General features: G+C 43.9%; 1 protein-coding gene across 4 annotated transcripts in view; it reads left to right on the forward strand.

Moving 5' to 3' along the window:
• The window catches only part of IGSF3 (immunoglobulin superfamily member 3), a 91764-nt gene that overhangs the window by 40796 nt on the left and 34614 nt on the right, over positions 1-16354 (forward strand). For all 4 annotated transcript variants that reach the window (XM_072769633.1, XM_072769635.1, XM_072769637.1 and 1 more), the window contains exons 3-4: positions 10536-10913; positions 12838-13248. In XM_072769633.1, coding sequence (XP_072625734.1) covers positions 10536-10913; positions 12838-13248 — 789 coding nt within the window. The remainder of the gene's footprint in view (positions 1-10535; positions 10914-12837; positions 13249-16354) is intronic.

Here is a 16354-nt window from a genome sequence, read left to right on the forward strand (position 1 = left end):
TGGGCTCTCTCAGGCTCTGGACCCTCCTCAGGACCCTTCCCTGTGCCTTGGGCTTCCTCATAGCATGGCAGCCTTAGGACACTGGAAATTCTTCCACCGCAGCACAGGACACCGGGTAGCAGAGCAGATCGCTGTGTCACTTGTTTAGGACTGAATCCTGACGTTCACAGGGTCATAGGCCCACCCAGGCTCAAAGGGAGGGGAATTAAACTCCACCTCCAATGGCATGGTCACAGTAAGAAGAGCACATGAGACAGGAGGTGTTGTTAAGCTGTGTTTAGAAAATATACCTTGTCATGGTACGTGGGAGAAATGAGTTGCACAGTGAGAACTAATATATCACTTACTGCTACAACTCCTCCGGCCGTTGGTGGCTTAATGTTTTTTTTAACTTTTTAACTTTTTTATTATTTATTTTTAAGATTTTGTTTATTTATTTATGAGAGACACAGAGAGGCAGAGACATAGGGAGACCAAGAAGTAGGCTCCTTACGAGGACCCTGATGTGGAACTCGATCCCAGGACCCTGGGATCACGCCCTGAACCAAAGGCAGATTTTCAATCACTGAGCCCTGGTATAGTATTTTTTTGAACAGTATTTTACTACCTATGCCATTTTTCATTTTTAGCCAAAAGTTAAACATTGATGTTCCTTTTATGCTCTGGTACTTACAGAGCCTTTTCCTGTTTTTAGATTATCTCATGTTGGCCAGAAATTAACTGGAATCCTGAAATACTCATTTAGTGGCTTTTGCAATATTATGTGACCTCTGGGGTTACCTGTGAGATTGAGATATGGTGCATTGCATTATTCCCATTTTATAGATAAAGAAATATGCCAGTGTGATGGAGTTGTGTGTAGAATTTGTACCAGCTGGGTGCTGAGTGAGCTTTGATAATTGTAGAGACCACAACTGGAAGAACAGACGTGGAACAGTGAGCTAGGTCCTTTGATGCTTTGACATGCTCAGTCATGCGTCACAAGCATAGCAGTTGGATCCTTTGCCTAGAGATGTGGGTTACCTGAGCCTAGGCATATTCCAAAAAAATGCATGAGAAGCTAGTTTCCACAGGCACAGTGACCTCTCCTGCTCACTAACTCCTGAATCATACTGCCCCTAGCCAGGTTCATCTGGGACTTAATACAAAGGAAAAAAGAGCATCCTGGGATATGTAGTATCTTGAAAAACTAGTTAAGTGATAGATACCATGTGTTTATGTGACTGGAGACTTTCACAAGTAAATCTAAAAGGACATAGACTGTCCTAATGATCATGTTATATTCTAAAGCAATATTCTTAACTCTTTTCTGGGCCTTAAATTGCTTTCAGAATCTTTTGAGATTTATGGACCCTTTTTCCAGAAGACACATACATGGGTATGGAACACAATATTTCATTAAATCTTAGGACTCACAGCTGTTGATATTGGCCATATATTGGTACAAAACAAATTATCCCAAAACTTGAGGCTTAAAGCAACAGTTCTTCTCAGTTTTATTGTAAACCTAAAAATGTTCTTAAAAAACATAGTCTTAAAAAAGGATTTTGATTGGAGAAGCTGTGTGTACTCGGTGAAAGCAGTAATTACCGCACTTGTCAATAAAATTCTTAAAATGATACAGAAAAACAACACAACGGTTTCCGTCCATCAGGAATCTAGGAGCATCTCAGCTCTGGTGGCTCTGACTCTGTGGCTCCCGACAGCGTACAGTCATCTTGGCTGGGCCTGGTTGTTGGCTGGAGGCCTCGGGTAGACCTGACCAGAGGGGGCTGCTTTGATATCTTCCTGACACGGTTATATGTGGTCCCAGAGAAGAAGGCAGAAACCCTTGTCTTTTTATAGCCTTGCCTTGGAAGTCATACTCTAGCATTTCTGCTTTTCCAGTCAGTGCATAGGGCAAGGTGTGGAGGGTAACCTCTGTGTCCTCTCCAGGCGTGCCACCCTCCCTGCAAATTGACCTAGAGGTTTTCCTAACCCTCTCTTTTAGGGTTTTTATATGGGAGCTTTATTACATAGCCATGGTTGATTAAATCATTGGCCATTGAACTCAATCTCTTGCCCCCTATCTCCTCCCTAGAGTGAGATGGGGTTGACAGTTTCAATCTTCTCAGCATGGCCAGCTCCTCTCTTAAGACCATCTAAAAGCCCACCATAAATCAGCATAACTCCTTAGGGATATAAGGGACTCTTTATGAATGACAAAAGACATTCCTGTCACTCAGGAAATTACAAGGGTTTTAGAAGCTCTGGGCCAGAAACCAGGGACAAAGACCAAATTCATATTTTTTTTAATCCTACCATTCTAGTCAATATGGAAAAAATTTTATATGGCAATCATATGTCACTTTTATTTTTGGTTAAATTCCTTTCCTATTTATAGAACTAGTACATAATCTTTGCAGAGGATGAGGGTGGGGAGGAGTAAACTACAAAGAAGAAAATAAAAATCACTTGCCTTCCTATTACCCAGTATTTTCTCTCTAAACTTTTTTAGGTTTACAACAAAATCCAGAGGAAGATACAGAAATTTCCCATACGCCCCTGCCTCCACACATAAATAACCTCATGCATTATCCACATCACTCATCAGACTGGTACATTTATTAACCCAGGATGAACCTGCATTGACACATCATAATCGCCTGAAGTCCATAGTTTACCCGAGGGTTCACACTTCCTGTGCTATACCCTATGGGTTTCCATAAGTGTGTAGTAAAATGTGTTCATCATTACATTATCATATAGAGTATCTTTACTGCCCTAAAAATCCTCTGTGCTCTGCCTATTTATCTCCCCATCCCCAGCAACCACTGAAATTTCTTTTGTCTCCTTAACTTGGCCTTTTCTAGAATGTCACATAGTTGGAAGCATATAATATGCTTCCATTTTGTTAGTTGCCTTTCTTGATTGGCTTCTTTCACTTAATACTATGTGTTTAAAGTTACTTCATGTCTTTTCAGGGTTAAAAAGCTAATTTATTTTTAGTGCTGAATATTATTCTGTGTTCTGGATGTACCACAGTTTGTTTCTCTCTACTGAAGACCATCTTGATTGCTTCTAACTTTTGACAATTGTGAATAAAGCTGATATAAACATTCGTGTGCTGGTTTTTGTATAATCAGAAGTTTTCAACACCTTTGGGTAATACCTGTTTTGCATTCCCACTAGCAATGAATGGAGAGTTCTTCTTGCTCTACATCGTTGTCAGCTTTTGGTGTTGTCAGGATTCCAGATTTTGGCCACTCTTACAGGCTTGTAGTGGTGTCTTTTTTTGTTGTTTTCATTTCTATTTTCCTTGTGACATGATGTGGAGCAGCCTTTCATATGCTTACTTGCCCTCCAATGTCTTCTTTAGTGGGGTGTCTCCTAAGATCTTTGGCTCATTTTTTAATCAGATTTTTTTCTTATTTTTGAGTTTTAAACATTCGTTGTATATTTTTTGGGTTAACAGTCTTTATCAGACATGTCTTTTGCAAATATTTTCTCCCAGTCAGTACCATGTCTTCTAATTCTCTTCATCTTATCTTTCACAGAGCAGAAGATTAATTTTAATGAAGCTTAGCATATCGATTATTTCTTTCGATGGATCATGCCTTTAGTGTTGTATCTGAAAGGGCATCACTATACCCAAGTTCACTTGGGCTTCCTCTTATATTATATTGTAGGAATTTTATAGTTTTGTATGTTAATTTAGATCTGTGATTCATTTTGAATTAGTTTTTGTGAAGGGAATAAATCTGCATTTCGATTCAGTCATTTTGTTTATTTGATTTTTTGCATGTGATTGTACAGGTACGTCAGCACCATTTATTGAAGAGACTATCTTTGCTCCACTGGATTGCCTTTGCCCCTTTGTCAAAGATTAGTTAACTATATTTACAGGAGTCTATTTCTGGAGTCTCTGTTTTGTTCCATTGACCTATTTGTCCATTCTTTCTCCATTATCATGCTGTTTTCATTACTTTATAGTAAGTACTAAAGTTGAGTAGCTTCAGCCCTTCAACTTTGTTCTCCTCTTTCAAGATGGTGTTGGCTGTTCTGGGTCTTTGCCTCTCTGTATAAACTTTAGAATGTGTTGATATATACAAATAACTTCCTGTGATTTTGATTGGAATTGCATTCAGTCTATACATAAAATTGGGAAGAACTGGTATCTTGACAATATTGTGTCCTTTTATCCAAGAACATCAGATTTTTCTCCATTTATTTAATTATTTTTTAATTTTGTTTATCAGAGTTTTGTAGCTTTCTTCGTATATATCTTCTGTATATCTTGTTAGATTTCTACCTATTTTGTTTTGGGGAGTACTAATGTAAATGGTATTGTCTTTTCACAGTTTTAAATTCCCTTTGTTCATTGTTGTTATATAGGAAGGCAATTGACTTTTGTATGTTAACTTTGTATCTTGCAACAAGTTTGCTATAATTGCTTATTTCTTTCAGGATTTGTTTGGTAGTCAATTCCTGTAGATTTTTTTTTTATATAGACAGTCATGTCATCTGTGAACAAAGAGAGTTTTGTCTTTCTTCCCAATCTTTCATATGCTTACTTGCCCTCCAATATCTTCCCAATCTTTCATATGCTTACTTGCCCTCCAATAAAAGTATACCTTTATTTCCTTTTCTTGACTTGTTGCATTAGCAAGGACTTCCAAGTATGATATTGAAAATAAGTAGTAAGAGGGAAGATCCTTGTATTGTATCTGATCTTAGTGGGAAAGCTTTGAGTTTCTCACCATTAGGTCTAATGTTAGCTATAGGTTTTTTGTAGATATTCTTTATAGGTTGGAAAAAATTTCCCTCTGTTCCTAGTTTACTGTGACTTCCTAATGAATGAGAGTTGTTGGATTTTGTCAAATGGTTTTCCTACCTCTATTGATAGGATCATGTGGTTTTTCTTTTTTAGCCTAGTGATGCCATAGATTACATTAATTGATTTTCAAATATTTAACCAGCCTTGCATACCTGTGATAAATCATACATGGTCTTGATGTATAATTCTATAAATTGTTGGGTTTGATTTGCTAATACTTTGTTGAGGATTTTTGCATCTATGTTCATCAAAGATACTTGTCTGTAATTTTCTTATAATACCTTGGTCTAGTTTGAGTATTAGAGTAGTGCTGCCCTCATAAAATGAGTTATTAGGTGTTACATCTGCTTCTGTTTTCTGAAAGAGATTGTAGAGAGTTGGTATACTTTTTTCCTTAAATGTTCATTAGAATTTACTCATCTGGGCCTGGTGCTCTCTGCTTTGGAAGGTTTTTAATTATTGAATCAATTTCCTTTATAGGTCTGTTAAAACCATCTTTCTTTCTTTCTTTCTTTCTTTCTTTCTTTCTTTCTTTCTTTCTTTCTTTCTTTTTCCTTCCTTCCTTCCTTCCTTCCTTCCTTCCTTCCTTCCTTCCTTCCTTCCTTCCTTCCTTCCTTCCTTCTTTCTCTCTCTCTCCTTTCTTTCTTTCTTTCTTTCTTTCTTTCTTTCTTTCTTTCTTTCTTCCTTCCTTCCTTCCTTCCTTCCTTCCTTCCTTCCTTCCTTCCTTCCTTCCTTCCTTCCTTCCTTCTCTTTCTTTCTTTCTTTCTTTCTTTCTTTCTTTCTTTCTTTCTTTCTTTCTTTCTTTCTTTCTTTCTTTCTTTCTTTTTAAACCACCTTTCTTGTGTGAGTTTTCACAGATGTATCTTTCAAGGAATTGATCCATTTCATCTGGGTTATCAAATTTGTAGGCACAGAGTTGTTCATAGGATTCCTTTATTATCCTTTTAATTTTCATGGGCTCTGTAGTGATATCTTCTCTTTCATTTTTGATATTAGTAATTTGTGCCCTTTCTCTGTTTTCTTAGTCATCCTGGCTAAGAGCTTATTGATTTTATTGATCTATTCAAAGAATCACTTTTGATTTTGTTGATTTTCTCCAGTGATTTTCTGTTTTCAATTTCATTGATTTCTGTTCTGATTCTTGTGATTTTTTTTTCTGCTTATTTTGGACTTAATTTCCTTTTTCTATTCTATTTTCTTAAGGTGGAAACTTAGATTACTGATTTGATATCTTTCTTCTTTTCTAATACATGTATTCAATGATACAAATTTCCCTCTAAGCACTGTTTTGCCTGCATGCGACACATTTTGGTAAATTGTACTTTTATTTTCATTTAATACAAAATATTTTTAAATATCTCTTGAGGTTTCTTTTGTGACCCAGGTGTTTTTTAGAAGAGTGTTGTTTAATATCCACGTGTTTGGGGATTTTCCAGTTATTTTTCTGTTACTGATTTTTGGTTTAATTCCAGTGTAGTCTGCAAGCAGACACTGTTATTTCTAGTCTTGTAAATTTGCTAAGGTGTGTGTTACGGTCCAGAATGTGGTCTCTTTTGGTGAATGTTCCATGTGGGCTTGAGAAGAATGTGTACTCTGCCGCTGTTGGATGAAGTGGTCAATAGATGTCCATTATATTCAGTTGATTGATGGTGGTGTTGAGTTCAGCTATGTCTTTACTGATTTTCTGCTTGATGGACCAGTCCGTTTCTGATAGAGGGGTATTGTAGTCATCAGCTCTAATACTGGATTCATCTCTTTCTCCCTACGGTTCTATCGGTTTTTGCCTCATCCAGTATGATGCTCTGTTGTTATGTGCATACACATTAAGAATTGTTATGTCTTCGTGGAGAATTATGTCACGTCCTTCATCATCAGTAGTAACTTTTTTTACTTTGAAATCTGCTCTGTCTGAGATTATTATAACTATGCCTGCTTTCTTTTGATTAGTGTTTACATGGTATATTTTTCTCTGTCCATTTGCTTTTAACTTATATGTGTCTGTATATTTTGAGTGGATTTCTTGTAGATATGATATAGTTGGGTCATGTGTTTTGATCCACTCCAACAATCTCTGTCTTTGAATTGGTGTGTTGAGACCACTGATTGACATTCAGAGTGATTACTAGTATAGTGATTACTGGTGTAGGCAGATTAGTATCTACCATATGCATTACTACTTTGTATTTATGGCCCTTTCTCTTTGTTCTTATTTCTGTCCTCCACTCACAAAAGGCAGAAAATCCTTTTACAAAAGGCAGAAAATCCTTTTTATACAGTTATATATGAAACTGTGTATATTTATTCTTTTCTTTTTAAATCTTTTTTTTTTTTTAATTTTTATTTATTTATGATAGTCACAGAGAGAGAGAGAGAGAGAGAGGCAGAGACATAGGCAGAGGGAGAAGCAGGCTCCATGCACCGGGAGCCTGATGTGGGATTCGATCCCGGGTCTCCAGGATCGCGCCCTGGGCCAAAGGCAGGCGCCAAACCGCTGCGCCACCCAGGGATCCCTATTCTTTTCTTTTTAAACTGTGGAAGCGATATTTGCTTGTTGCAAAGTAATTCAAAAAGTATAGGAATGTCTAAAGTGAAAAAGAGTAATAATAATAATAATGAAAAAGTGATCTTTGCTTGGAAGGAGTCTTCTGTCATAGGCTGAGAGGGAAGATGGAAGGGGCTGTGAGGCCAGGGGATGCCTTGGCAGGTAGAGGGCCTGGGTCCCTTTGAAGACAAAACACTGTCTTGGAAAAATGAGGGGCAGTGCCAGGAATAGGAAATGTGGAGGTGAGGTATACAGAAGAAATTAAAATGTGAAGAAAAAGGTAATTTTTACTTCTATGTTAGGGTCCATTCTCTAAGAACAGCATTATTTTCAGGGGTCAAAGGCCCTTTGTGGGGGCAGGAAGGAAGTAAAGGAGATACTGAACGAACAGATGCAGCTGAATGTGTGTGGTTCAAGTACAATCCAGTGTTTACTTACTTATTTGTTTGGCAGGGCTGTTTATGACCTGCTTCTGGCTTGGACAAATTGTGTTGACCCTGATGCCCTGGCTCATTGAGGCCACTTAACACTGTTTACTTTTCAGGGAGTGGTGTGTGTGATCCCACAATCAAACACTTTGGTTAGGTCTGTTAGGAGAATGCCCACTGGCTAAGCCCTGCGTTGCCAGGATGTGCTACGCCCATTCACTAGAGAAGAATGAAGTTTTCTTGACCCAAATTCTTGCAGAGCCTTTGCAGAAAGAAGGAGCTTAAAGCTGAGAGCTTCAAGTTAGGAGATGGTTTTTAATTGGACACCTGGTTGCCAGTATGTAGAGACCCCTGAAAGCAGCAGTCCTTGACTCTGCCTTGCATTTGAATTTTTCAAAATGCTAATGCCCAGGCCACACCCCAGGCCAGTTACATCAGGTGGGCAAAGGCCCTGCTACTTTGTAAAGCCCCCCCCCGGGTGAATTCAGTGTGGCTCCTTGAAGAAGCCGGCTCAATCCTGACCTGCCTCTAACCTTCTCTGCGGCAGACTACGAGCAGTGGTGGCTTTTGCATCACCGAACAACAAAATACAACGAGACCTAAATGTTGTGAATGTAGTTAAATTGTTTTCAGGGTTCTGTGTTCCTCGAGTAGTGCAAACATTTGATTCAGATGTCACCATATAGATATTTTAAGTTGTCATAGAAAGCGTACACATAGTCAAAATGTTATACACCAAATTCTAACATACTGAAAATAACTAATGAGCTGTCTTCTCAGTGACTCTCTGTGGTAATGAATGCTGTCAACCAGGGTGGATCAATTAAATTCACACCCTTCAGTTTTTCAGTTCCCAGTTTTTATTCCTGTGGCCAGGTTGGGGTTCTAGGTAAGATTTGGATCGGGAGGGGAAGGTTCTCCGTGAATTATAGCTGATAAGCCACACGTCTTTCCTTGTAAAGTCTGTCATCTTGTAGATAAGGCCAGCTCGCTTAGAGGCACAAACACTGCCCCCTCCCCAGCTGCACCCCTGGACTGGGCAGAGCCGCATCCTACTAGTACTTGAGCTGTCCCAGCTGTTCATCAGCTGGATGGCTGTCAGATAGGTTTACAGTGGGGGCAGCTGTGATTCCTTTTTGGAGAGGGAGAGGGGAAGCTTTCATGGGGTGGAAGTGGGCTGCAGCTGTGGGTGGAGGTGGGTAGCCCAGAGAGATGCTGTCATTGTCAAGAGGCCATCGGAATGTCCCTGGCCAAGCGCTGTGGATGCAAGAGCTGCAGAATGTTCCAGCCGGGAGAGGTTTTTAGCCAGCAGCTCTATACTGAAGAGTAATTGTGTCAGGGGCTTTGCAGATGTTATTTGATACCTCTGTGAGGCACACATTATTATCCCCATCTTACAGATGAGGAAACTGAGGCTTGGAGATGTTAGGTAACTCATCCAAGGTCACAGCTAGTACATTAACAAAGCCAGCACTGGCACATGTGCTAGTCTACTCCCAAGCCTTGTTGGAAATCATTTTATAGATGAAGAGATCAAAGTCCAGGAGGGAGAAGCAACCTGTCCAAGGTGACATAGCCAGTTCCAGCTGCTGGCAGAGCTGTGGCTAGAACTCACCCGCTCCTTTTGCCTTAACTGCCGTGCCCACCTGCTGCTGAGGGGAAGGCAGGTCACGGGGGGTGTACCCTCCCCCCACCTGCTCAGCGGCTCAGGCAATAGCAGCGTTAGGCTGGGCATGGAATTAGAAATGGAACTCACCATATTTCCCAGCCCCTGAGTGTATGGGGGAGACCGTGTTAAGAACATGGAGAAGGTATGTAGAGGCATATCCCAGCCAGAAGGCAGGGGGAATAGTGGGGAATCAGAGCCGCCATCCCAGGGTCAGGTCTACACTGTCAGCTCCCCTCAACCCAACCCACTGCCAGCATGCAGGCATCCTGGGCAGCAGGGCTGTGCTTCAGCCCTTCACATACTTTCACATTCGTGTACACTCGGCTTAAAGCTGCAGCCACCTGCAGGGGCTCAGCTCTGTCCCTATTCACAGAGGGGAGAGGAGATAAGGAATGCCCCTCCACCTCCTGTCCTGGGAGCAGCTATTTGAAAACAAGGGTGCAGCACCAGAGAAAGAGCCCTAGGACTCCCTCTGACCCACAGGCTCAGATTGCAAGATGGTTGCTTTTTTTCCATCTGAACGTGTGCCAAGAGTTCAACTTTTCCTGCTCATTTTATTAAAAACTTTATAAACAGCCTCAATAGGGCAGCCCCGGTGGCCGAGCGGTTTAGCACCGCCTGCAGCCTAGGGCATGATCCTGGAGACCCGGGATCGAGTCCCACATCAGGCTCCCTGCATGGAGCCTGCTTCTCCCTCTGCCTGTGTCTCTGCCTCTCTCTCTCTGTGCCTCTCATGAATAAATAAATAAAATCTTTTAAAAAAAACCAGCCTCAATAAATAGATATAAAACTGCTACACAAATGACAGAGGGACTAGATGAAATTCCCAAGGGTCAGCCGTTGAATAAGCAACAGCACCTTGACTTTTTGCATAGTCAGATTTCCATATATGCAAATTAAGGACCATGAGCTCTACCACAGAGTGTCTTAATTAATATTTATAAATCACAGAACGCCCCCGAAAAGGCAGCAAGCTATTTATATGGTCATGTCACACAAATAATAAACCCTTTGAAGTTTGCTGCGTACTCTGCGTTTTGGTCTGAGAAGTAAGTGAGCATGTCTGTATATCTCCCACAGGTGTAGTGCGGGCACAGCGGCATGTCGCCGTCCAGGAAGGACCCCTGTACCGCACGGAGGGCTCCCACATCACCATCTGGTGCAATGTGAGCGGCTACCAGGGGCCTTCTGAGCAGAATTTCCAGTGGTCCATTTACCTGCCGTCCGCCCCGGAGCGTGAGGTCCAAATCGTCAGCACCGTGGACTCATCCTTCCCTTATGCCATCTACACCCAGCGTGTCCGTGGAGGCAAGATCTACGTGGAGAGAGTCCAGGGGAACTCAGCCTTGTTGCACATCACCGATCTCCAGGCCCGGGATGCTGGGGAGTATGAGTGCCACACGCCCAACACGGATGAGCGGTACTTTGGGAGTTACAGTGCCAAGATGAACCTAGTGGGTAAGGAGGTGATGATGTTTCTTTCCCATGGTCAGTATCCCACCCGAGTCAGTCCTCTTGGGCTGCTGCCCCACAGCCACTCTGGGTGGCTGAAACCACAAGCATTTATTTCTCACGGTTCTGGAGGCTGGAAGAGATCAGTGTGCCAGCAGAGTTGGTTCTGGTGAAGGTCCTCTCCTGGGTTGCCAACTCATAATTTCTCATTGTGTCCTCCTGTAGCAGAAAGGGAGTGAAAGAGCTCACTGAGCCCCTTTTCTGAGGGCACTACTCCCATTGATGGGGGCTCCACCTCCCTAACTTCATCACCTCCCAGAGGCCCCACCTCCAAACACCATTGTGGGGTGGGGGTGAGGTGATTAGGATTTACCATATGGATTGTGAGGAGGGGAGGAAATAAATATTGAGCCCATATCACGAGCTACTCGTTTGTAGTGCAACTTTGACTTAAAAAAAAAAAAAAAACAAATCTCCCCGGATATTTTAGTGGTTAACAGGTAGTGTGAGTGAACAAAGATTGTGGGTTCGTTTGTAAATAATCAGAAGGCTGAGGCCAAAACATAGGAAGAATCTGGTGCAGGTGTTAAAAATTCAGAGAAGGTTAACTGACCTGTAGCTGGCAAAAGGGGATGTGAAAATATAAGGTAAGGATGCCTGTGGTTGATGATCTGTCTGAAGAAATGACAAAGAGGAGCACATGACATCAGCTAGCAGAGAGGTGAAACCGCTGCGCAGTGGAGGGGCTCTGAGAGCCGTGGGGTGCTTGTGAATCAGGAAGCAAATGTACCTGTGGGTCCTTGTTCACACTTGGGGCCTGTCCCTAGGTCTTTTGGCTGCACGAATGAGGAGTTTGTGCACCAGCTGTCTCGCTCAGCCCTGGTACTCCATGAATGATGGAAGGGACTGGCAGGAGGGGAGGGGACAGATTTCACTGTGGACAGCCGTGGGCCACCATGCTTGCTGATGTGATGTCCAAAGCAGAATTTCCAGGCATAATTGAGATCATAAAAACTAGAGGTTGAGAGTTGGGCAGAAAAACAGAACAGCCTTGATACTGTTGACCCTCCCCGTGGGTGGACATCGCAGCCGGGTGCCATCCACACTGAGACCCCCTCCCTCTCCACCCCATGCCAAACTTGCTTTTCCCTTCTCTCTGTCTGCATCCCGTCAGGAGGCCTGGGAGACCCTCACTAGACATGAGTGCAGTGAGAAAACACACACTGGTTGTGGTTGGAGTGTCCCCATCAGACCGAGGGCAGGGGGCTGTTTAGTCTTCAGAGGACGATGGTTCTGACTAAGGGGCCACAGGGCAGTGACCTCACTTGCCTCAGCTGGGGCTTCCTCCCACGCAGACCGCTCTGACACACGAGTTACAGGAAATTTCAACTTACCAGATGATTGAAGATGCTGTTCGTTGCTTTCCTCTACCAAAGATTTTTTTTTTTTAAAAAACCTAGACTTCCTAGGTTGCATTGCATTGCTGAAGTTTGTGGGGGAGCAGATAGGGGGTGCAGTGAGAGCAGAGGAAATGAGCAAGGTGTAAAGAAATGTAAAACTGCAAGTTCTAGGAACTATTTCCTTTTGAAGATGAGTCAGAAGCCAAGTGACAGTATCTCAGGACAGAACCAAAATGAACAACAAAAATATTATTTGGCCTAAAAGAGAATTCTTTTTACACAGTATTTTCAGGGAGCTTATTTACTATAAGACACAAAATGCAATTCTACCTGTTATCCAAGTGTTATTAAAACACCGAACAGGTTAAGTGTTAAGTGTCAAAAAATTGCAAATTCAAGCAGAACACTCCTGTTTCTGTGCCACCGGAGGCCTCACAGTGACTGCTGAGTGGGCTTGGGTGGCTAGCACCCTGCGAGGGTGCAATTCTATGGCTTTGTGACCGTGCACTCGGCACATTTCTGTGTTGCAGTGATCCCTGACACCCTGCAGACCACGGCCATGCCCCAGACTCTGCACAAAGTGGAACAGGATCCTCTGGAGCTCACTTGTGAGGTGGCCACGGAGACATTCCAGCACAGCCACCTGTCTGTGGCCTGGCTCCGGCAGAGAGGGGGCGAGAAGCCCGTGGAGGTCATTTCCCTGAGCCGAGATTTCGTGCTTCACTCCAGCAGTGAATATGCCCAGAGGCAGAGTCTGGGGGAGGTCCGGCTGGACAAGCTGGGGAGCGCCACCTTCCGCCTCACCGTCTTCCACCTGCAGCCCTCTGACCAGGGCGAGTTCTACTGTGAGGCTGCCGAGTGGATCCAGGACCCGGACGGCTCGTGGTATGCCATGACCCGAAAGCGCTCCGAGGGAACCGTGGTCAACGTCCAGCCCACTGGTCAGTCCCTCTTGTCCCCATTCTGCGCCGGGTGGTGAGGGTTGTCAGACTCTGGGAGACTGTGCAGACTCCTCCGGTGACCTCTGAAAGTACTAAGAGGGTCTACGTAGCTACGTAAGATCTGTCCTTCTGGGTGCCTGGGTGGCTTAGTGGGTTAGGTGTCTGTCTTCGGCTCAGGTCATGATCCTTGGGGCGCTGGGATCGAGCCCCGCATGGTGGGGGAGGGGTCCCTGCTCAGCAGGGAACCTGCTTCTCCTTCTTCCCAGCTTGGGCTCTCTCTCTCTCATAAATAAATAAACTCTTAAAAAAAAAAAAAAAAAAAGTTCTGACCTAGTGAGTCTTGGAGGGAGCAGCCCAGACTGAATCCAGCTTACAGACATGGCTTCTTTGCCCTCTCCGTGGAATTTTATACTTTCTGGAAGTACAAATCCATTTTCAAAATTGGGAGATTTTACATGAACCATCTAGATCTGATGACTGGGCACCCAGTGGCTACCCAGTTTTTGATGGTGTTGCCTGTTTCAGGGACCAGTCCTGTTTAATTTGTAGAAGACATTTGAGATTCTAAGCCTTCCAACAGAGGTATGAAATTGTGATCTAGAGAAATTTTGGCTTGAACTATTATTATTTTTATATTAATAATACATCTTCAGTGGTGTTTTGTAACCTCTAAATTGCTTTATCCTATATTGCTTCATTATCCCTCAGAAGTTCTGCAAGGTAAGTCGGTGGTGGCGGGGCAGATACCAAGGGCTGACTACTTTATGGCAGGGCCCAGGGAGAAGTCACAGGGTGGGTTGTCGAGGCCAGCCTGGCCTGGGTATCAGATTCTCCCATAAAGGCTTTCTCAGGTAAAAGACCTGGAAAGGGGTTGGTTCCCTGATGAGGCTGAGTGATATGTTTGTAGCTGGGGCAAAAAGGTGGTAGCACTGTGAGCTGAGATCTTCCCTGACTCCTTGTATCAATCTCCCGACTGCCCCACACCCCCAAATCCAGTCATGCTCCAGATCAGAGCTGACCAGTGTTGCTGGCTGCCTCCGCTGGGCAGGCTCTCTGTGGGCCTTGAGTCCCCTGGCTTTGGTTGCAGGGTGGTTGTCGTGCCATCATCGAGGAGCAGAAAGTGGCCCGAGAACCCTCCTGTGTCGTTCCTCTGTTGAGGGGTATGGTTTGTGGGAGATGAGCTGGGGTCTCCTCTTCAGGACCTGACCCTGACCTCACTGTCCCATTTGCTACATACAGTCAGCGATCTTGGGCTTCCTCCACTTGTTCTTGGGTCCTTCTAGAGCAGTGCTTCCACCTTACCCAACAGGACACATTCCCGAGCCAGGCTCCTGTTTGGCAGGTGGTGGTGGTGGGGACCTGGGAAGCTGGATTTCCAATACACTTCCCAGGTGATTCTTCTGCTGCCTATGTTGTCAAGCACAACTCTATAGGTAATAGGGGCAGAAGAGATTCTCTGGACATCTGATGGGCTTTTATGAGAAGGGTTGGCTCCAGGAAAGAGAGCACTATATGTGCTCTGGTAGGCCCCGCACAGCTAGTAACTTCTGGGTCTCTCAGTGCTAATATATCTGTGGAAGGCACTTTGTCTCATATTTATCCTTTCCCTTCCTGGATGGCTTTAAGATCAGCTTCCAAAGTCTGGACCAAATTTTTGAATCTTAATGCTTTTAAATTAGGTTGCATCAGTTAATCTTCTTTATTTTAATCTTACCAATTTGGGATTAGGACTTTTTGAATTTGCCCAGCAAATGTATTTGGACTAAGCCAGCAAAGGAAAAACTAGATTAAAAAAAAAAAAGGCTGATGACTTTACTCTGTGCCCCTGTGTTCTTCAGTTTCAATGGTTGCAGCCTCATCTTTGCCCTCTCTCAGCTCATTTCGGTAAATGTCTAGTAAGTTCCTGCTTCAGTGAAGGAATGGTGATAGGCATTGGGGATTCAAAGATGAAGAGCTCTTAGGGCCTGCACTTGGGGAAGGCTGGTGGCTGAGTGCTGAGGTCTGTGATGCTACTGTGTGTATGATGCCCTGGGACACAGTGACTCAGAGGCCACAACATGAAATTTTCCCTGGATGGGAGAGTTAAGGCAAGTCCAGGAAAAACCAGCAAATTTGGTATGGTGGGCTGATTCTGACGCTTGATGAGACATCAGAGGGACAAGCATAAAGGCACAACATTGTGTGACATGTTTGGCAAGCAGAGAGGAGTCCAGTGCCGGCAGAGGTTGAGTCCCAGAAATGAGTGACAAGAGGAGGGAGGAAACGTGGTCTGAGGGCCCCATATGCTCCAGTGCAGAGCTTGGCTTTGACTCTGTGGGCCCAGTGTTTGCAAGCTGTTCTTCTTGGGATCCTAGGAGCCCCTCAGAGGTGCCTGCCAGGCTACACATGGGATGTGGGCATGTTCATGTGCACATGTGCACACCAGGGGGTGCTGGAGGGAGATGTGTGAGGGCCACAGTGTTCTCCTGCTTGCCTCAACCAAATGTTTTCTGTACTGGGCAGCAAAAGATTCTGTATGAAGAAAGTGCCCTTTCCTCTGCCCCTTCCAAAGAATGTTTGAAAATCACTGCTGCAGACACTTGAAGGGGGGGAAGTAGAGATTTAAAGCAAGGAGTGACACAATGAGATCTGGGTGCTAGAAGGGAGAGACCACGGATGCCAGCTGGAAGTTGATTAAACAGGTTGATCCTGCTGTGGAGAGACCAGGTAGGAGACAGCTCTAAGGCCAGGGTGGGAGGCACCTGGGTGGCTCTCTGGTTCAGTATCTGTCTTTGGCTCAAGACATGATCCTGGGGTGCTGGGATTGAATTACACATTGGGCTCCCCGCAGGGAGCCTGCTTCTCCCTCTGCCTATGTCTCTGCCTCTCTGTATGTGTCTCTCAAGAATAAGTAAATAAAATCTTAAAAAAAAAAAAAAAAAGAAAGAAAAGAAAAGGCCACTGCTGGGTCGGCAGCAGTGCCTGGAAAGCAGGCAGTCATCATGGAATGAGAATCCACCTACTGGGAACCCTGAGGCTGGCACTCTAGGTGATCCTTGAATCAGGGGAAGGAGGGAGGGGGAAAGACGGGTATTGAGAGCATGCAGAGTCCTGCTTAAAAGCTTCT

This window comes from Canis lupus, chromosome 12 (genome assembly GCF_048164855.1).
Source record: "Canis lupus baileyi chromosome 12, mCanLup2.hap1, whole genome shotgun sequence".
NCBI lineage: Eukaryota > Metazoa > Chordata > Mammalia > Carnivora > Canidae > Canis > Canis lupus.